General features: G+C 31.9%; 3 protein-coding genes across 5 annotated transcripts; all 3 read left to right on the plus strand.

Moving 5' to 3' along the window:
- The first annotated feature begins 61 nt into the window (after positions 1 to 61).
- LOC123888551 (lactoylglutathione lyase GLX1-like) lies at positions 62 to 5,610 on the plus strand. 2 transcript variants are annotated; one of them, XM_045937626.1, is made up of 9 exons: positions 62 to 189; positions 1,459 to 1,590; positions 1,673 to 1,797; positions 1,938 to 2,002; positions 2,091 to 2,303; positions 3,679 to 3,726; positions 3,837 to 3,944; positions 4,041 to 4,193; positions 5,417 to 5,610. In XM_045937626.1, exons 2-9 carry the CDS (start codon positions 1,481 to 1,483, stop codon positions 5,456 to 5,458), a joined length of 864 nt encoding a protein of 287 aa, XP_045793582.1. In that variant the 5' UTR covers positions 62 to 189; positions 1,459 to 1,480; the 3' UTR covers positions 5,459 to 5,610. The 2 variants fall into 2 exon arrangements, with proteins under 2 accessions (XP_045793582.1, XP_045793583.1); XM_045937627.1 differs by having other exon boundaries at positions 171 to 279.
- A 147-nt stretch (positions 5,611 to 5,757) lies between these two features.
- LOC123888552 lies at positions 5,758 to 8,322 on the plus strand. 2 transcript variants are annotated; one of them, XM_045937628.1, is made up of 2 exons: positions 5,758 to 7,197; positions 7,519 to 8,322. In XM_045937628.1, exons 1-2 carry the CDS (start codon positions 7,177 to 7,179, stop codon positions 8,119 to 8,121), a joined length of 624 nt encoding a protein of 207 aa, XP_045793584.1. In that variant the 5' UTR covers positions 5,758 to 7,176; the 3' UTR covers positions 8,122 to 8,322. The 2 variants fall into 2 exon arrangements, with proteins under 2 accessions (XP_045793584.1, XP_045793585.1); XM_045937629.1 differs by lacking the exon at positions 5,758 to 7,197 and adding an exon at positions 7,223 to 7,324.
- An 8,172-nt stretch (positions 8,323 to 16,494) lies between these two features.
- Positions 16,495 to 18,583, plus strand: LOC123893053. The gene is made up of 3 exons (XM_045942972.1): positions 16,495 to 16,916; positions 17,199 to 17,304; positions 17,902 to 18,583. Exons 1-3 carry the CDS (start codon positions 16,884 to 16,886, stop codon positions 18,027 to 18,029), a joined length of 267 nt encoding a protein of 88 aa, XP_045798928.1. The 5' UTR covers positions 16,495 to 16,883; the 3' UTR covers positions 18,030 to 18,583.
- The last annotated feature ends 3,850 nt before the right edge of the window (positions 18,584 to 22,433 follow it).

Consider the following 22,433-nt stretch of genomic DNA (forward strand, 5'->3'; position numbering starts at 1 on the left):
ATACACTAACTCATAACCATTCGCCACGTACACAACCTAAGTGACAGATTGTTACGTTATCATCACATCACAGTAATAATAATGACTCTCACCAAACTATACGCTACTCAATTATTAAAGCAATGCATCATCCTTAAATTTCTAGATTATTCTTCTTCTCTTACAATCCTCCGTTACTCTCACTCACTGGTACCTACTCTCTCTCTTTCTCTCTGCAACTAGGGTTTCCATTTTCTCTAATCTTTGCTCGATCCGTTCCAATTTTATTCACACTCTTATGTAACTGCTCATATCTTTACTATATCAAACTCAATATTTTGTGTTGTTAAGAAATCTCGTTTTTTAACGGCTTGTATATTGTTAGATCGTAAAATAACCGATTATTTTTCTAAACCTTACTCTAACTTTGTCTGATCAAGTTAATTAATTCACCATTTTCATCTTGCTTTACAGTGTTACTCTTGTTTTATTATGAAATTATGATTATGAAATCACATACTAATTAATTAATTGAGATTAATTTTTACCTATGAAATGAAAGGTGCATGTGCTTTCGATTGTTTGTTTATTATTTTGTTAAATAATATATGCAATTTAAATTTTTGTGGCAACTAATTTGTAATTTGAGTAAGTTATTGTGAATGTGGATGAGCTTTTTCGAGATCATTTTTGTGACTAAACTTGATTTTGTAGAATTAGTTTTGAGTAAATCACTAAATTAGTCTTTCACTTTGAATGACACACTTAACTGGTCCGTGAGATTATGAATGAATATTTCAAAAAGGTTCTGACTTTGTCAAATTTAACTCATACTAGTCCTTTTGAGAGTATGTTAGGGACTAAATTGATAGTAAGTGCTTAAATATAGAGACCAAATTTATAGTAAGTTCTTAAAATATAAGGATCTAATTGACAGTAAGTGGTTAAATATAAGGATCAATTTGAAAGTTTAATAAAGTCGGAGACTTTTTGAAATAGTTATAATGTTAGGGACCTATATGAGAGTCCTCTACAAACTCGGAGACTAGTTTGGTGGTTAGTTTTTGCATAGATATTTTTTACTAGCAAACTATTTTGTTATCAAGTGATTTTTTTTAATCTAACAAAGAAGCTACTTTTGGTATCACTTATTGTCAAACTGAATCTTGGAGGCTGATTCAAACAGTGTTTTCTTTTGTGGATTGCAAAAAATTGAGATTTGTTTAAAGCTCTGCTATGCTATAGCTGCTGTTTGATTAACAGTTTGAACTAAAACGCGTATTGCTGAACAAAGTGGTTTGTTAAAATTCTCCTACAGTATAGCGCTATAGCGGACCCAGTAACCAAACATTTTGATATCTACTAAAATTTTAGATATTTACTGAAGCCTTGTTTGATAGGAGGTAGAATCAAGTTTGATGTTCTTTGATGAAACTAGACATTTAAATAATAGTTAGCTTTTGTATGATGATGTTGCAGAGTATTTGCACTCACATTGAATATGGCTGAGGCTGCACAACCTAATGCTGAGCTGTTGGAATGGCCGAAAAAAGATAAGCGCCGCTTCCTGCATGCTGTTTACCGTGTTGGTGATCTTGATCGCACCATCAAGTAAGGTTTAGTTGACTTGGATTGTTGAAATGTGCTGTGATGTGTGTTTAGAGGCTTAAAATTTCCTCGTTGTTTCTCTCAGGTTTTATACTGAAGCTTTTGGAATGAAGCTTTTGAGGAAAAGAGATGTTCCTGAAGAGAAATATGCTAATGCTTTTCTTGGATTTGGCCCTGAAACATCCAATTTTGTTGTGGAATTAACTTATAGTATGTTGCACTGTAAACCTTTTTTGTTCATGCATGAAGTGTAACATATGTATATTGTGATTCTCTGATTCTATATACCTTTGCGTACCGTTGTGTGTTTAATTGAATTTGACATTGGATTCTACATATGATGATGTCAGATTACGGAGTGACCTCATACGATATTGGAACTGGTTTCGGACATTTTGCTATCGCAACTCCAGATGTAAGCTATAGTTTACTTTCACAAAAGCTTGATAATCTACTTGCCACTTTTATACTAAAATTGAAGTGAGTATGTCTTCCACTTTTAGGTCTATAAATTTGTTGAACATGTCCGAGCTAAGGGTGGAATCATCACTAGGGAGCCTGGTCCAGTTAGTGGCGGGTCAACTGTTATTGCCTTTGTGAAGGATCCTGATGGTTATATTTTCGAAATTCTTGAAAGAGCTTCAACACCTGAGCCATTATGCCAAGTAATGCTTCGTGTTGGTGACTTAGAGCGCTCAATTAAGTTTTATGAAAAGGTAACTTCAAAGTCGATTTCTTCGTTTGGTGAACATTCATTTTAATGTCATCATCACTCTCATTTCTATCATAATTGTTACAGGTCCTCTGCTTTTACCTCAGTTTCATAAATATTGACGACTGAAATGCCTGCCCATTTAAATTTTATAAATTGAACATACTAATTTTTCAAAAAAATTGTAATTATTATTCTTTTCCTTTTCTGTGAATATAAGCCTTACTTTCTGCTGATATTTTGGTGATAGTACATCTTTGTATCACCTCCCTAAGATCAATACGACACAATAATGTTCTGCCAATAAACTGCTGCCTTGATTATGCTCCATTGGAAAACTAGCTAAGCAATTTTAGGCCTATCAGATGAAAGAGTGTCTTTGTAGTTACATTTTTTACAAGTAAATCTTTCCCTATTGATATAGAGAACACTTTCAATTATTTATTAAGTCAAATATTCCAAAAGCTTTAAACTATTAAGTGAAGACTCATGAATGTCTCTACTGGCCTTTTAGTGTTGGCAATGTATAAATCTATCTAGAAAAACATGATGGATTAAGATTTAATCCAGGCAATTTGGACACACAGGCTCAAATAACATGTTATAACCTAACTATCCTAAAAGATTGAGTTATTATGTGAAGGGTCATGAATGGTTTTTATATATCATCTGGTATTTTTGCTTGGTGCTCTACTAATCCATTTTTCCCATTTTTGGGAAGATTGTGAGAATCCCTTGAGATGAGTTGGATGTTTAGTGTCTTGTGCTTATATTGATAGTTGAAATAAAGTAGAGCAACTGCATTGTTGAGAGACACTGCATTGAAGTAGAGCAACTGCATTGTTGTTTACGATTGGCTTAGGCAACCATGAAATGACTGAATTTATCTTGTATTTTGTGTGGCATAAAAAATCTAGGTTGTGGAAATAAGGAGTTTTTTCTTGTGATTGACACAACCAACCATTACACTGCTTTTGATATATTGTGGTTTTATGTTTATTTCTATTATGAACCAATAATCTAAAAATTTAACTTGTTAGGTAAAGCACATTGAATGGTATTATTAGGTAAAAATTTAACATGTCCCCTGGCGCATGAGCCTGCCAAGCTTGAGAGTGGACAACGCATAAACCCACCCGAGTTCCAACTTTGGGCTGAAACTTATTTTTTTTTAGAAAAACAGGAGCGACAAGAATCAATATCTGGATCACTTGGTTTTAGAGACAGTGGTAGCATGTCATGAACTAGCAAACTAAAGTTTAAGATATTGGGCGAAAAGCACATAAATAGTTTTATATATAACACTTTATTAGTTTATTAATCCAACCATGTTTTTTTATTGGTCAAGTTCGTGTTCTTACTGGATCATGTTTTCACAGGCTTTGGGTTTGAAGCTGGTGAAGAAGGTTGATAGACCTCAATACAAGGTGAGCTCCTTTCTAACTTAATGTTAGCAATCCACACAGACCAGAACATATTTGAAGCATTAACAATAATTTGCTTATGATGTTCCTGAATTACACTGCACATCCTACAGTACACTTTAGCTATGCTTGGGTATGCAGAGGAGCACGAGACAGTTGTATTGGAGCTGACATATAACTATGGTGTCACTGAATACACCAAGGGAAATGCTTATGCTCAGGTTAGCTAAACGTTATATTTCCTTCTACAAGCCTAAACTGGTATCTTCACATTTCTGTACCACTTGATAAAATTTGTGTGGTGTATTATATATCAGGTTGCTATTGGCACTGATGATGTATACAAGAGTGCTGAGGTAGTCGACATAGTCACTCAAGAGCTTGGAGGGAAGATTACCAGGCAGCCAGGGCCAATTCCTGGCCTTAACACAAAGATCACTTCTTTCTTAGATCCAGATGGATGGAAAACTGTAAGTTTTATATTCTCCCTTTTTCTGCATTTTAATTTATTATGTTGAGTAAGGTTGCAACTTAGGGTCTGTGTGTTTTGCAAACAAATAAAGGATTTGACTGGACAACAAAACAAATGTGCCATGTTTGATTTGGATAGTGAACACAGTACAAGACAAAATAAAGTCATAGATTGGACCAATATCCATAATCTTGTCCCCTGACCTCACCAAATCATGGGACAACTATTTGTCCATCGACATGCAACCAAAAAGACAAAAATATACACATCCATCCATCATGATGTAATATGGATAACCTGTAGAAGGTTGCTTTTACTGAACCTGCAAAAACAATTGATGCCAGAACCTTATATGAAGTTTAGGCTAATTAAGAGTATGAGGATGACAATCGTTTCTGTTCTTGCTTAGGTTGTTTAGGGTGATACTGCTTAGGTTGTTTAGGGTGATACTTAGTCAGTGATGATTTGAGCTTAGGTCTTAGGCAACTGGTTTTGTTTAGTGGGCATATTTTACTCTCCCACGGTTACGTCGTGTACTCATCCCAATCTTCTTTCCACCGTGTACTCGTTTCAATCTTAGGTCATTTCAGCTTATGTGCCTATAACGTAACCGTGTACTCATCTCAATCTAGGTACTATTGCCTGTAACGCGTTAAGCCTAGCGGTTCTCGAACCATGAATGATTGGGGAACCCAAATATCCGTTTGCTACTCCTTTGGAAATATTGCCCGAGTGGTATTTTTTTTTTCCCGTATTTCAAACACTTCGTACAGTTCCCCCAGTAAATATTATTGGGCGTTCTTTTAATGGTCTCAGTACCCGCTGGATTATTAACAGTACCTAAGTTCCAAAACCTATCTTCGCCGTCCAGTAGCAACAACCGTCATGGCTCTTTGGTTGGGTATTGGAGCAAAATTACATATTGAACCTCTTTTCATAATCATGGTAAAGGATGTTTATCCAGTAGTTCTTAAAAATGTAAAAGTCAGTAGAGTATCCATTCTGACTAGAAACTTAAATTGTTGGATCATGAAAAAATGGATTCAACCTTTTTTTGCCATTCATGTCACTATTTTTTAAGACAGCTGCTACGAAAATTGTGCTTTATTATCTTTCAGGGTTTTACATGTTTGATTTTCTGTTGAAAAAAACACACTTGACTGTCATGTCATATTTTTTGAACATGTGCCATATTTTAACACATTGGTATGAATTTTGTAGGTGTTGGTTGACAACCATGATTTTCTTAAGGAACTGGAGTGAAGTTTGCTGGCTTTTCACGAATAATGAGTCCTGATGCTATATTTTATGAAAATAAGTTGTATGTCTGGATCATCGAAGCGTGTGGCTTTTTTATGTGTGGCTCTGTTCTCGACTCATTTTGTTGCTAAAAGTTGAAACTTTTTACCGTAAAAGAAGAAAAAAAAGGAATAAATTGACATGAACCGTGTCTGACTGAACCCATGAACCGGTCAGCCCAGCTGCTGAACCCATAAACCGGACGGCTTGAGTGCTGAACCCATAAACCGGCCGGCCCACCACTGAACAACCGGGCCGGTTCAACTTATGAATCTATGACCAAATTTTTTTCCCCTTGTCCAACAAAATTACTTGCGGAAAATTTATATGTTTTCCAATCAAATTAAAAAGTATAAAAAACAAACCTTTTTTTTTAATCAATAAAAAACAAACCTTCTAGCTACGTACATGTTTGATGTTTGGAATTAATCCTTTATTGAATCTATTTAATATATCTTTTGTTTTTTATATATAAGGCTTTTGATAGATATTTATATTTTGCAAGGAATAGGTACACGCGTTGTTGGAGAATACAAAGATGATATTTATTTTTTTGACACAAGAATGCCAAAGATGATATGAAAACTCACAATTTTATTTAATTTTAACGTTCCTAAACAAAAAAATATATGTGAGGATAAGGATTGTAGCTGGCTGTTATTTCCCTTCTATTATTAGTTAAGAGTGCAGTTTTATTCCATTTAATGAGTCTCTATTTATCACGCGGTTGATATAGTTTTTTTTTTTTTTTTTATGGTTGATATAGTTAGAAAACAAATTGATACGCGTATTTTCCACCAGTCGCCTCTTCTGCTGCTTACTGTCTCTTCTTTTTCCACCGCTTATTGTCGCCGCTTGCTCTGTCTGTACCAAAGGCGGCGCTGACCATCCCAATGCCGATTGAATCCTTGTCTCCCTCATTGTGGCGTTGGAGCAAATAGAACAGATCCTAAACATATCCTAAACAATAGAACAGATACTAAACAAGTCTCAATAGCGTCATTAAATTCTTTTTAAAAAAAATCCAATAATCTTATATAATCTTGTGTTGGGATTTTTGTTGACAGTTTTTCCCAATAGGTATAGTGGCTTATGTAATATAATATGTAGTGCATTTATATATATTATCTTTGGTCTAGTAATTTATTTACATTTCTTTGTACATTTGTCGAATTATATACCCTCTATAAATGACATGAGTCATAAGGTAGAACCATTACTATTTGTTACAGAGAAAAAATTGGTCTCAAAACAGAAACCAGTTCACATGCAGTTATGTCTTCTTGCAACAAAAAATGAATTTGTTACAGACAAAGTTGAATTTTAACCATTATTTGTTCCTTAGTATCACATACATACACTATTCAAAACTGTACCTCATCTGTCAAAGGCTAATTTTGAATTGTCCAAATAATTGTCTCTATAATTTAGGACCTAAAATAAGCCAAAAGAAATTAACAATTAAAGAAGTGGATATTAATGATATAATGGAAAACAACATCCCTATAAACTAGGTGAGTTTAACAACTAAACCACTTTTGAATTGGAATATAAAAACAATGTTACATTTATTTTCAAAATCCTATTTACCTACATCAGCAACATACATGAATTTTCCAATTAGAGTTTTTTACATAAGCAACAACTTGTATTGTAACTATTGTTCATAGCTGGCTATAAATATGACTTCTTCCAAAAATGAGGTAAGTGATGAGATTTCAATTTTTGTATTAATTATCTCATCATTATTGTTCCAAATATCTTGTTGGCATCACATTATATTGATCTGAATTCTAAGTTTCATTGAAACATTAACACTCCTCGAATTAGGTGTGTTTCGGTGTCGGACATTCGTCAGTGTCAGACACCGACACGACAACCGACACATGTTATTACATTGAATTATATTATTTTCTTAAATTATTATCGATGTCAATGTGTCAGTGTTTGTGTCATGTCTGGTATCCGTGTTTGTGTTTGTGCTTCGTATATAATTGACTAAATAATGTATCTTTTAATGACAGAGCATTGAGGAGATCAAGAACAAGCTTCTATGCACAAGGCTTGAACTAATATCAGCAAAAATGGAAGCAAATGCTGAGATAAAGAAATATGAGGAAACTGTTAAAAATTTATACAAAACATTAACAATAGTTTGCAAAGAAAGGGATGAAGCAAGAGATCAACTTCAACATCTAATAAGAAATTTTCAGCCATCTACACCAGATAAGACACATAGTACTATTAATCCAAAAGTTGATCATCCAAATGAACCTTCATGTGAGTTATCATTGTCTAGTCTTCAATCAAATGAGAAGAAGAAAAATTCCTCAAAATCATGCAACTTGGTCTTACCAAAGCAAACAAATCATCAAAATCAAAACAAATTTGGGATAGTAAAGGCAAATATTGATGGTGTTGATTCATTTAGTCTTTCACTTTGTAGTATCCAAGAAGAGAGTTATTTATCAAGCAATACTTATGATAAGGAAAGTGTTAATAATCTAGATGAATCTGTTCCAACTTATTTGAGTTTAGCTTTTCCTGGAAATTCTATTGGAGCTTCTAAAATGTATCATGGGATGAATAATCATACAATATCAGGAAAGAAAAGAAAGTTTTTGTGAGGATAATTTATGTATTATAAATTTATAATCAGGATTGATTTTTTTTTTTTAATTTGAAATAAATGTGAGATATAGATAATAGTTAACTATGTGTAGAATTTAGCATTGCTAAGGTTGCAATTGCATTGCCTTCTTAATTTTTGACAAATGAAAAGATATATGTAAAATACATGTAGAAATGAGAAGCTGAGAATGTTGAAATATAGTGACTACAATGGTTGGAAAAAAATTATGCATCTATTTCCTTATTATTTTGTTCTTTTTGTCAATTATTACTATTTTGTTGCTCATATATGCAATTTTATATTATTTATGATTTGAAGTCAAAAATCCACGTTTCTTCTAATCTCATTAGAAATTATTAAAGAGTGTCATTTAGACACACAAAAGTCAGACACTATATACAATACAATTCGAATATGTGTGGTGCCAGAATCGATGAGAGAGAAACATTAATATAAAAGTCAAAAATATTGGTGGAGCTTGGCGGACTATGGAGTTCGATCATACGTCATTCAACTCGTTTTAAACCAAATTTGACCACTACACTAAATTACCTACCAAATTATAAAATGGATTGCAATGAAATGAGATAACATCAATTTTTAAAAATTTAACTAGTTTATTTCACTTGAAAATTTTAAATAAACTCTTAACTTGTTGTCAAGATGATGTAATTGAAGTGAAGTAGTGGTATTTGCAAAGTTATGGCAACATAGCTTCAATTTTATGTCACACAACTTCATAAACTTGATGGATAAATTTGAGGAGGCCACATGGGAGGAGAGTAGGCCTCATGTGATGTGTAATCAAAATTCAATGAGATTTTTTTTTCACTCTATTAATTTTTTCGCGTGCCCTATACAATTATATAAAATTTTTTCATATATGTTATTTAAGTAGCGGACATTATAAAAATTGATAATTTGAGAAGAAGAAAAACACTCTCATTTGTACGTCCGCTACTTAAGTGCCAAAAATGTTTTAAAAAAAAATAGTAAGACGCCGAGAATGTGGTAGGGTGAAAAAAAATCCCTCAAATTCAATAGACCTGATTTGCCTTTTTAATTACCTTTCTTCAACAAACAAAAAATATACTTTTCTTACTTGTATTTATTTTCTTATTTTTGGATGTTCTGGTGGACTTTAATTAGGCTATGTATGTTTTTATTTTTTTTATTTTAATAGAATATGTATATTAATTTGACCACTTGCACTTTGTCATCTTTATTAATTTTAGTATTGCAAGTGACAGGAACGAAGGAGGTTCCATGAAGAAGAAGAAGAATAGAGACAATGAGAGTGATAGGTTCAATTTGAAAAGTAGTGCAAATCTATAAATTAAAAATAAAAATAAAAATTGCCTTTCATTCAAAAATAAAGGAAATATACAATTAAAAATATCAACAAATCATTTGAGTGATGGTGTCCTTTTAGTCGTGTCCCTAATAAATAATTAATGTAACCTTTCTGTTGTTTTTAATTGATGTAGTTCATGTCTGGTTTTACGGCACTATATTTTGATACATTTATATAAAAATGAGTTGAACATTAAATTTAAATTTAAAAATAAATTTTAAAATCATAAACTATATATTTTTATTTTTTTTGAATGGCTCATAAGCGAACAATTTTTAACTTCATATAAAATCAATTCTATAGACAAAATCACTTATACTCGAAAGAAACTAAATATATCAAAATAAATTTTATACATCTAAAAATATTTTTTTGCCTCTTTTTGATCTAAACATACACTTAGTTTCATTATTTATTATGAAAATTTAATCCTATTCCAATTATTTTAAGCTCTTCCCTGTTGGACTTCGACCCATTGTCATGCAAACTGGCCCATGTCACTGTCATTTATTTCTCGTTTTAAAAGCCATCAGTAATCTCAACCAAAAAAAAAACATGAGTAATATTTTTATTTTATTTTTTGCATAATGATGAAACTTTATATAATATTCCAAAAGTGATCTAAGATTATTATGGTTTGCAATGTAATCATACAGCTTGCTTTTAGTCTTTATTAAATTTTAAAAAATGTGAAGGTCTTCGTTGATGTCTTGTCGTTGTAATCTTGGTTTATTTTTTTAGTGGAAATGATGGTTTCTTTTAGTATTAATATAAAGTTCTAAACATGTATTGAAGTTTTTTTTTTATTTGGGTGGAATGATTATTGAAGTTTTAAACATGTATAGAAATTATTTTTTTCTAAGAGCAAAAATGAATATATTGATTGGATAAAAATGTACAAATGGTATTATACCCACATTTTGGAATTAAGTATAAGAGATACTTGACCCAAACACAAAATAAGAGAAAGTAAATCACCCATCCTAAAACAAAAAAAAAATAAGGAATGAGTCTATCTTAAAATTCAATTCATGGGGTGAGCATTCCATTCATAATAAATATCAGTCTCACCTCTTTTTTTTTTTTACCCACACAAGCCATTTTCAAGACACTCTTTTAATTCCTTCAAACACTGCTTCTATTGATAGCACCATTGACGAAAGCAAATATTTGTTCCCTAACTTTTCATATAAACCACACCACCGCATGGGGAGAGGATTGTCTCCCGTGGATATCTCATTGGAGAAAATCTAGTGTCGATATCCACCCTTCATTACTTTTTGGCCATGATTAATGACTTCTACAAAAATAAAATTAATGGTGTAAATTTAATGAGAGAGAAATGTCAATGGAGACAATCCTCTCCTCCATCGCATGTCATATTGTTAAGAGGCCTTTGAGGCACTTCCCTCCACTGTTTGTGAAACAAAACGTTCCCAACAACCCAAACGGATCGTTGTTAACCAAAAACTTTGTGCCACAAATCCCATGTAAAAGAGCAAGACCCATATAAATGACCCTCCGACTCAATTTCCAACGGACACCAAAGACGATACATGTCACTTTGGGGGAAAAAATTATACCACAATATATGTCGCTTTATATTATCAATGAAACATTTATTACTATTTTTTCTATTATACCCTTAATTATTTATTACTCTGTCTTCTTTCAATTCTTCAATTTATTTTTTCCATACCATAAATGAAGAACAATTTTGTAAATCAACTCATAATCTCTGACTCTCTTTTTCATACAACAATAATTATTTTTCTTAATATATGTAAAAGTGACAAAACGACATACTAGTATATTATAATACAGAGGGAGTAAACTTATAACTCAACACCAAACATTCCTCTCTTGTGAATATCTTGTCAAGTAAAAACTACCACTTTTGAAGGAGTGTAACATTTTCACAATTTATACAAGCGTGATAGCTTACCCAAACTAAGAGAAACATGAGAGGAGATATAACAAAATAAGTGACAATAGATTTTGAGTTAATAGTGAACAAATCATCATCGGTCGTGTGGTGTGGTGTGATGACACTTCCATTCACTCAAACTGTGTTCAAGCTCCACCTCCCCCTCAAAGATGGTTACTATCGAATCGATTGATTTCAATCTTGTGCAAATTGACTAGAACTTAAAACAAGTTCATTTTCCAAGTTGTTGCAGAATTTATTAAGATTAACTCAAACCAATAAAAGGGAATGCATGAAGAAAATTACATTCAATATCGACCAAAACAAGATGAAAATGAGTATCGTGACCATGTTTAGCTAACATGTTAGCACAAATATTAGCCTCCCGGAATCATTGATGTATAAAAGCAAATTATTTTATCATTAAATATTATGAAATTTAAATACTCACACATTTTCACACAATAATCGATATCGGTCGTTAATTTGTCATCCATCTGTTTATATATAGTTTTTTGACTAAAAAATATATTCATTCATTCAAGTCGAAAAATACATGAATCATTCCATGTGCAAGTTGTGCTTCATGAACCCAACTTGGAGTCCCACATCGGAAGTAATGAACCCAGTGTGAGGGTTTATATAGGATTGGACAATCCTCCCCTTTGAACCATGGTTTTGAGGTGGAGTTAGGTTAATAGCATACAACGACATCATGAAAGTGCCTACAAATATGACAAACACAACGCCGCACAAGACGACAATAAACACAACGTCACACAAGACGACGACAAACTTTTTTTAACAAAAAAAAAAAACCAAGAAGCAAATCTATGTGAATAATCACTTATTTAAATCCATCGGTCTATAGTTACACGATACAAATTTGACAATTTAATGTTTAAATCAATCTCAGTCCTCATTTTTTTTATCAAACAGCTAAAAGCAGTTCATATCCATCTATCTATCTAGATTTTTTGTTTTTTTGTTTAATAGGGAACTGAAGATCGAACCTACAATCTTTAGCATACTATCCAAATTCATCACCACTAGACCAAACATAGTGGTTTATCTATCTATATATATATATTGAGCACACTAATTAACTACTTATATTTGAGCTGGTTTTTTTGACAGAATGCTCTCGCTAAAATCTAAATGGAGTTACATCAGATTCTTGACTTCATAAATACAAATACAATCTCATTTCGTCTTGTAGTTGTATTAACTTATGATTTTTTCCCCTGGGAAATGGAATATAGATCGAGACCCTTTGTTTGCTGTCATAACACGAAATATAATAGTTTTATTAAACAGTGAGATACTATAAGAATGATCATGCTTCAATCCAAAGTATGAACAAATATGGCACAAAAGACATATCCAATGTGAATCGGCATTTTCATCGTCCAACATGGGCAACATGTTTTATTCTTGATCAACAGTAGAAACACTATGTCAAATAGTCCGATGAGATCAGGTCGGTTGGCAGGGACATTACATTAAGGGTCGGGGTTCGAACCCCGGTCATTCACTTATCCACTTTAAGAGTGAAATTTCTAATCACTGGACTAGACAGAAAAAACACTATGTCAAATACTTATCTAACCAACAATCGCTTTAATGACAAAGAGATTTGGTCATTTGGAGCCTTAAATCAAAATTGAAGTTTAAAAGGTTATCTTTCATGCTCATAGGTTTTAGAGAATACAAAATATGTATCAATCAAAATTTCATTTTATACTTCTTAATCAACAGTATTAATTTTGTTTTAATCAACAATATAAAATATTTTGGTCTAGACACTATAGTATTTTCTATAAGTAAACTTTTACATTTTTAGAAGCAATGTAATTGTTTTATGGCATTACTGTTGGGTGGGTCATAGCACCAACTTTAAAGATATGTTGTCTCGTGTAATTACATCCAATTATTCTATCTTATAAAATTATTGTTACCATATACACTCTATCTTTGGCAAAATATAAATAAAAATAAGTCAATAAAAATTAATATATTTGGTCTAAATTTATACAAAATACATTAACTTTTGTTAATTAGGTTTTGTTTATATTTTAGGACAGATGGAGTACGTAATAAGTGTATCCGATAATCGGATTTAGATTATTTGTAGTGATCATAATACAATATAAAGTAAGAAAATCACGTGTTGTGGTTGTAACAAGTTCATAATTTGTTATAATGTGCATAAAGTATTTATATTTAGTTTACTAATCAATGATTGAAATTACTCACTTTATAATTTAAAACAAATCATTAACTTTAGAGAAGCTAGATACCTATATATATATATATATGGGGGCTGCTTGGGTCTAAGTTAGCAAGGTGCACCTTTTCAGTTGGACCAAAATACTCATTCTTTTTAATTAATTAACCAAATTACCATCAATGGACGCGGATCCAGTGTCGCGCGCGTACCGCAGTACCATGGTTACAGGCTGTTGATTTCCATCAGACAGCCAAGATCTGATCTCATCAAGACTGTCTGATCAATCAGACAGCCCAGATCATCCGAATCCATCAGATTCCAGCGCGTGCACCACACTGGATTACACCCTGGAGAGAGAAGAATCTACTTTTAAAAGCAGGACACGTGTCGCTGTCTGATTGGCTGGGCGTGATTTTTTTCCATTTAATACTTTGAACTCAATTATTTCGTTGTAAATTAATTTTTTATTTATTTTTTTTATACCAAAAGTCATAATTTTTTTTTCTCTACAAATAGAGACTTGGTTCGTTTGATTTGGACACAGAAAAAAAAACCCAATTTTTCACTACCTTAATCTCATTTTTCACTACCTTACATCAACTCACTGAAACCATTCTACCAGCAAAATGGTTTCAGATTACAACTCTCTGAAACCATTGTACCAGATAAATGGTTTCAGAAGCAAACACAATTAATAAATTACTCACTGAAACCATTCTACCAGTAAAATGGTTTCAGAATACAACTATGTGCAACCATTCTACAAGCTAAATGGTTTCAGAAGCAAATAACTAATAATCAACTTACTGAAACCATTCTACCAGCAAAATGGTTTCAGATTACAACTCTCTGAAACCATTGTACCAGATAAATGGTTTCAGAAGCAAACACAATTAATAAATTACTCATTGAAACCATTCTACCAGTAAAATGGTTTCAGAATATAACTATGTGCAACCATTCTACCAGTAAAATGGTTTCAGAAGCAAACATTAGTTTTTAATTACCGTTTTATCTCATTTAATTAACTAAAAATAGTTTCAGGTCTCCAAAAATTTCATAAAATATACCAAAAGTTCCAGAATATTATCTACTATTTTCCTGGTATAATGGTTTCAGTGAGTTGGTTGAGTGGTGCGTGTTAAATTACAACACACAAGTAACGTATTTAGTAGACAAAAAATGAGATTAAGGTAGTGAAAAATTGCGTTTTTTTTTCGGTGTCCAAATCAAACGAACCAAGTCTCTATTTGTAGACAAAAAAAAATTATGAATTTTGGTATAAAAATAAAAAAATAAAAAATTAATTTACAACGAAATAATTGAGTTCAAAGTATTAAATGAACAAAAATCACGCCCAGCCAACCATTGTGTGACACGTGTCCTACTTTTAAAAAGCAAATTTTTCTCTCTCCAGGTTGTAATCCAGTGTGGCGCAGGCGCTGGAATCTGATGGATCAGGATGATCTGGGCTGTCTGATTGATCAGACAGTCTGGATGAGATCAGATCTTGGCTGTCTGATGGAAATCAACGGTCTGTAACCATGGTCCTTCGGTACGCGCGCGACACTGGATCTGCGTCTATTAATGGGTATTTTGGTTAATTAATTAAAAAGAATGGGTATTTTGGTCCAATTGAAAAGGTGCACCTTGCTAACTTAGACCTAACTAGGGTCTAAGTTAGAAAACCCCTATATATATATATATATATATATATATATATATATATATATATATATATATATATATATATATATATATATATATATGTGTGTGTCGATATTTTATAGAACAGCCTAGGGGAGCCACTGCATTTTGTAGTAAAATATAAATAAACATTCTCTCGTTCCAAAATATAAGCAAAAATGAGTCAAAGATATGTGATGTATTTGTTAAAGATTTGGACCAAATACATTCATTTTTGTTGACCAACTTTTGCTTATATTTTGGGACGTATGTCTATAAATTTAAGCCACTAGATTTGGTCCAGTGGTGAGGATTTTGGATAGTACCCATGAGATCATGGGTTCGATTCTCTCCTCCGTTGTAAAAAATAAAAAATTTGAATGTCTTTATTTTGTGTCAAATTGTAGTTTTTTCTTTTTGAAGCAAAGTCAAACTGTAATTTTCTCATTTTGATTTGTTTAGTATTTTTTTTTTAAGTAGTTTAGTTGTTAAAAATTCCAACCTTAAAATAGATAACTGGAATGATCAAAATTTGAACCCCGACCTCCTATATATATATATTTTTTAAGAAAGCTAAATTAGCTCACTCAAATTGCCACTAGCGAGAATCGAAACTAAGACTTTAAGAAGTAGTAAGAACAATCCAAGTGGGTTGACCTCCTATATATATACTCCCTCTGGTCCTATATATAAGAAACATTTCACTTTTTAGATTCATTATAGAATAAATGTATTTAGACTATATTATTGTCTAAATACATCAATTTCACAATAAATCTAAAAAATCAACTTTTTCATATATACAGATCGAAGAAAGTATAATATAATATTTTTACCAATTAAATTAAAATCACGGAAAGAATATACTATTAACATGGACTATGGAGAATAGATCTATGCAAGAAAATAAAAATAGAGCTGCCATAACCTACCATAGTACTACTAGAATGCCACGTCGGATATACAAATAGATTAGGGGTCCCACGTGTCACGTGAAGAATGGCTCCATTGCCACGTAAGAAACAAAACAATTGCGTTTGGTGCTCCTCATGTAGAATCTCCTCTAATCTCCTCTCCACCAATCCCCATTGTGCTCCCACGTGGGTACTTTGGGTCCCACTACAGATGCCTCTCATTAATATATATATTAATTCATGTGCCTCTTTATCTTAATCTTTTTTTTTTATACAATCTCTTACTGTAACCAAAATTCTTTTAATTATCTTATTATTACAACACCCACCTTATGCCAAAGCAAGCACCACCTTCCTTGTAAATCCAACCATTTCATTTTCTTTCTTCTTCTTCTTTTCTCTTTTTTGGCCATCTTTTCTTGTCCTTTTTCGACCATTTTCTTCTATATACTCATTCATGTTTTTCTACCTTCTTCACTTCTCAAATTATCTTACTCTAGCTACACCATAATAAGTATATTGTAACATTTATATATTGTTATAACTAATTGATTATCATATCATATATATAATTAATTAATAAACTAGCTAGATCATCCCAACCGCCTTTAAATATACAAAGTCTCATATACCAAAATCAAAGGCCATGGAAGACTCCCCTGCTGCTTATATCCGCCTGGTGAGTTTTTGCCTATATTTGGTATCACGGTAGATGTAACAGAATCACAGTAATCCACCGTGATTTTGCAGAAGCTATACTTTAGCTTTTGAAATAATAGCATGTCACATATTCACCGTAATACCAAACATACTCTTTAATTTTCTTGACATCATTTATTTTTAGTTTTCTCTGATTTTTTTTTTCAAAAATTTTCCATATTAATATACAATTTCTGAAAAGCTTATGGCTATATATGTTTTTTTTTTCCTGAAAAGCTTATGGCTATATATGTTTAAATAGGTGCACCGTTTGATAGAGGAATGTATCTTATTTAACATGAGCAAAGAAGAATGCATGGAAGCTCTTTCCAAGCATGCAAATATCAAACCAGTTATCACCTCCACTGGTAATTAAATTCACTTGATTTTTCATTGTCATTTTCTTACATGAAAAATTAATTTTATAAACTTTTTTATGATTAATTATTTACTTAATTATTGTCAAAAAAATATTTACTTAATTAAATTCATCACAAAAACCTTATTGGGTAAGTGATCATGGCTTAATTAAATTCATCACAAAAACCTTATTGGGTAAGTGATCATGCATTTTTTTTTGTAGAAATTTCATTTTTTAAGGTGAATAAGTGGACTGTCTGGATTCGAACTCCGACATCTGTGTATAAAATGCAATGTCTGTTAGCCAGTAAACAATTTGATTTAAAATTTGATTTCATCAGTCATGGCCATATCTACCAAATTAATCAATCAACTTAATTATTACAGCTAGCTAGTAGTACTATACAACAAATTGATCAAAACATTAAACATGTACCCATTTTCAATACTAAAAATGCCCATAATTATTGTCACCAATATTATTATATATGTTCACTTATTTTGTTTTTTATGTAATTTTTCTGACACCTAAATTAAATTGGATAATGGTCTAAGTAAATTAATGACAAATGTGCATGCATGTGTTGCGATATTATGGAGAACAGTTTGGAAGGAATTAGAGAAAGAGAATAAGGAGTTCTTCGAGGCATATTTGAACAACAGAGCAGAGAGAGCTTCAGAGACAGAGATGAGGCAAAGGATACGAAACATGGTTTTGGATTCTTCTAAATAAATAAGTTTAGATGATTTCATACGCAAATTAATAAGGTTAATTTAGTTTAGTTGTTGTCAATTAAATGAAGTTTGAAGCTCCTATAGCTGTCTATGTCTATGTCTATGTTTGGTATTACAGGGTATGTCATGATCATGATAATTCATCGTAATTTTTTAAAAACTACATTTTGTCCTGGCTTTAATCGGCGTGATTTTGACATACTCATTATGATATCAAACATACACTAAGTATAATAACATAACATGATTAACAACATCACAATCATGTAATAGTGTGACAAGGACAAATAATATTGGACTAAGGAACAACATTGTTGTATCATTATATTATATATGGGACCTATATATGGGCGGCATAAATGGCATCATTTGATTTGTTGGAAGATATAGAAAGTTGAAGTCAGCACTCTACAGTGATGGCTATGTGTGACATGGCATACACTAAATAATTTTTTGAAAACATGTGTTAGAGTACTTGATGTACATATAAATAAAATGTATTGTCAAATTTATATATTGAGTACAACTTGTGCAACTTGTTTTGTTTTGTTTTGTTTATTGTAATCTAGCTTATCAATAACAAATAAATATTTTTGTTAAAGTATTAAAAAGTGTTGGGACGAGTGTGGAAGTTGACATAGGCGGAGCTAAGGTCCGGCAAATCTGAATAGCTGTCCGAGCTCTAGCTTATATTTTTTGCATTTTTTTAAGTGTTAGTTTAGGATAAAATTGAAATTTTTTGTTCAAAATTTGAATTTTTAAAGGTTAGTTTAGGGCAAAACTGATATTTTTTGTTGGATTATCTATATATTATCACATGTGAGATTTTTTCCGAACTCTAATTTTTTTTTTGCCCCGCCACTAAAAGTTGAATGGACTTGATTGAAAAATGGAAGAATAAACACCTAATTAAGTTCTCGGGCTTAGGGATTATATTGAAGTGTGAATTAAAAAATACGGGATAAGTCTCATATTGATGTTTATATATTGGAAAATCACTATTTGTCCTAAGGGATACTTTATTTTGTAAACGGATGACTACGGACTACTCTTGAACGACACACACGCTGCGGAACGACACACACGCTGCAGTTCGGCTGACTCATTCAAACCGTAGTGTATTATTTTTTTAGTGACCGAGGACCAAGTACTATGCACCAATTTGAAGAAAGGAGTACTATTGTTGTCTGTACTGTGTCTTGCATCGGAGTTGGCTAAAATTGGTGCATATTGGACCGTTGCTATTTGGTGGGAGCTTTTGGCTTTGTATGGAATCACAATCTCGGTTGCAGTCACAGTCATTAAACTTTATAAAGAATCAAATGTGATTTTACTAGTGTAAGACCCGTGCGGATGCACGGGTTTAATTAAAATATTTAATTAATACATAATCTAACAATTATTTTCAACCATAAATAGTAAAAATTATAAAGGATAAATTTTTTATAAATAAATTAAAAATAAAATTTCCCAAAGGTAAGACCAGATTATTAAAACTAATTGATATTTATATTCAAAGTCCGTACTACAGACACATGTTGCATGAGCATAAATAAATAAACTTTCAAATCATTGAAGCTAATGATAAGTTATCAAACATAATGACAATAAATCAGGTTCAATAACTTTGTCGATAAAACACATCAGAGACATGAGATTTATCACAAACAAAGTATTTCATAATATATATTTATCTTGAATGGAGGTCTTGCACATGATCGTAGATATGATGACCAATATATTCTTAATCCTTTAGCTTCTTTTTGAATCACTTTAGCACATTTGAATATTTGATCACAAAGTAATGATACAATTATTATCTGCACAGACCAACCCAAATAGATAAATTTCAATTCTAACTATAAGTAAATTACAAACCAATTAATATTCATCATCAGGAATAAGGGCATTCCACGACTTAATAAAATTACATACCATATATTAAAGAAAAATACCAAGACCTAGAAAACCATCAACAATTAATCATTAATATCAATCAAACGATACCGCGTCTACGATAATCATCGCAATCTTCACAATCTGCCAGATCTATTTCAACGACCTCAATATAAAAAACAATCTTAAATTCTTTCTCTCCAAATTGTTGTCCCATTGAAATGCAATTTTCAACAATATAGGGTTCAATATAATTAGCTAAATCCTTGCTAATGGGTAAATTGGCCAACCTTCGAGATAAAATGAAAGATAAAATAGAGAGATAGAAAAGAGGAATCTTGAAACTGTATTTATAGATAGGAGATACAATAAAATCACTTTCGGTTGGTATAGGTTGAAGTCCAGCCAAAGGCTGAACAAAAAGCTTATAGAATCCTTGTACATGAAGTTCTATTGTTATTGCTTTTTCATCGGAACTATTTGCAGACACTTTAGTAGTTTCTGCACTAATTGTGTGGTTATAGATTTTTCTAGGAATTTTAAGTTTCCATAGATCTAACATTTGGAGTGGAGTAAGGTTTGTGGGATTATTTGAGGAAGAAGACATTGAAATGGAGTAAGGTTTGTGGAGTAAGGTTTGCACACGTTACCTTGGTGTGAATAATCTCATCTATGAATATATGATTTTATAGAGTATAGATAGGAGAGTGTTAGAAGGTACTCCCTCCGGCCTCGTATCTAAGCAAAAGTATCATTTTTATGTTCATTGAAAAAATGATGTATTTAGTCTAAATTTTAGACTAAATTTTAGACTAAATACATCCATTTTTCAAATAATCTAAAAAAGTTATTTTTAATTACATATAAGGCCGAAAGGAATACGGTATGTTTATAGATTAAAATTAATATTTGCATTGGATCCTGCTCCCTCCAATCTTAAATATTAGTAAAAATTATAACGTATTTGATCAAGTATAGACTAAATACATTTTGATTATATTTAAGATCGAATGAATGAAGTATACGTATAAATATGGCTGTTCCTAGATTTAACCAAACAATGAGGTATGTCAGAATTTTTCTTCTCACTGGGAGCACATGTGGAGTAAAAGTATAATCTAAAGACTCAAAGGAATATAATTATTACCTATAGTGATGAACTGTATTGGTCAAAAAAAAAAAACTATGATCAATATCGGTAATTAATGAAATTACTGTGTACACAGAAAATATGGAAACAACAATCAAACCTGCAAACAGTATGGCAGGTAGAATATGTTGCGCGTGGAGCCGTGGACCGGGATTGTGGATTGTGTGAGACTGTAGTGCCACATTCACATGACTTTGGTTCTTTGTAGCTTACATTTTTCCTTATCAGGTTTTTGCAAGAGAACAAATAGAGTATCTTACTGCTCAAGCATGGCTTACTTCAAGTAAAGAAATAGAACAGAAGGTTTGTAATTACTTTCTGCATCATCACTCGACGTATTCACATCATTTTAATACTTTTTCTTGTACCACATCATTTTAATTAGCAGGTTTCAAAATTGAGCTTACAAACCGGCTTTTTCTTGCCACGTTACACGTTATGATTACAATTTTCCATCTTCTCCTTCACCAGACTAACAGCCTATGCCACATGAAACCACCGTTCACCCACACCAAAATTTCCCCAATTATACAATGGAAGATGCGAAAAACTAATTTCACTAATTTCTCAACCTATTCACAGGAACAATCCCTGGTGAAATAGTTAAAACCTCAAATGGATGTGGGTCAACAGACCGAGACTACCGACTTTCAGAAGACGGCGGCGGAGTATCTAAGAGGATATCAGAATCGAAAGAGCAGAGACTGATTTCGGTGGTGAGAATCAAAGTCGATGTCGACCGAATAAGGGATTCACAATGGCGGTGAAAGGAATAACAAAGAGATTTAGGATTTCTTTTAAAGCATATTCATTCAATAAAAAAAAAACAAACCAAATGGCAAATTAGCGTCAATACTATTAATTCAAACGGACACGATTAAAACAATGGTACACCGACTTTTCCAGGTAAAACTCACACAATCCCGGTCCTAATGCATATATAAAAAGGCAACCATCATATATAAAAAACCAAAGAATTTAGTTTTTTAAATTTGAGTTACCCTATTTAATATATAATTTTTTAAAAAATCAGTGATAACTAAATTTCAACAGCGAGCATAAAGTCCCTAACTGCATACTCGGATAAACTAAACCAATTACCATTTCGATGTATTATATATGACAAAATGACACAAAAAAAATTATATATAAATACTCCATCCCATCTTAATTATAAGCAAACAATAACACACTGTTGAGAATAGTCTTATTCAAATGATTATAGAGAAAAGAAGAATCAGAATATATTCTTACCCAATTGCTAGAAACAAAGCCGCATAGTATTCCCATAATCAGAATCAATTTACGCGCGCAAAGCTTTTGAAAAACGAATCTAAAACACCCTATTAAGCTGGA

Source organism: Trifolium pratense, linkage group LG6 (genome assembly GCF_020283565.1).
Source record: "Trifolium pratense cultivar HEN17-A07 linkage group LG6, ARS_RC_1.1, whole genome shotgun sequence".
Lineage (NCBI taxonomy): Eukaryota > Viridiplantae > Streptophyta > Magnoliopsida > Fabales > Fabaceae > Trifolium > Trifolium pratense.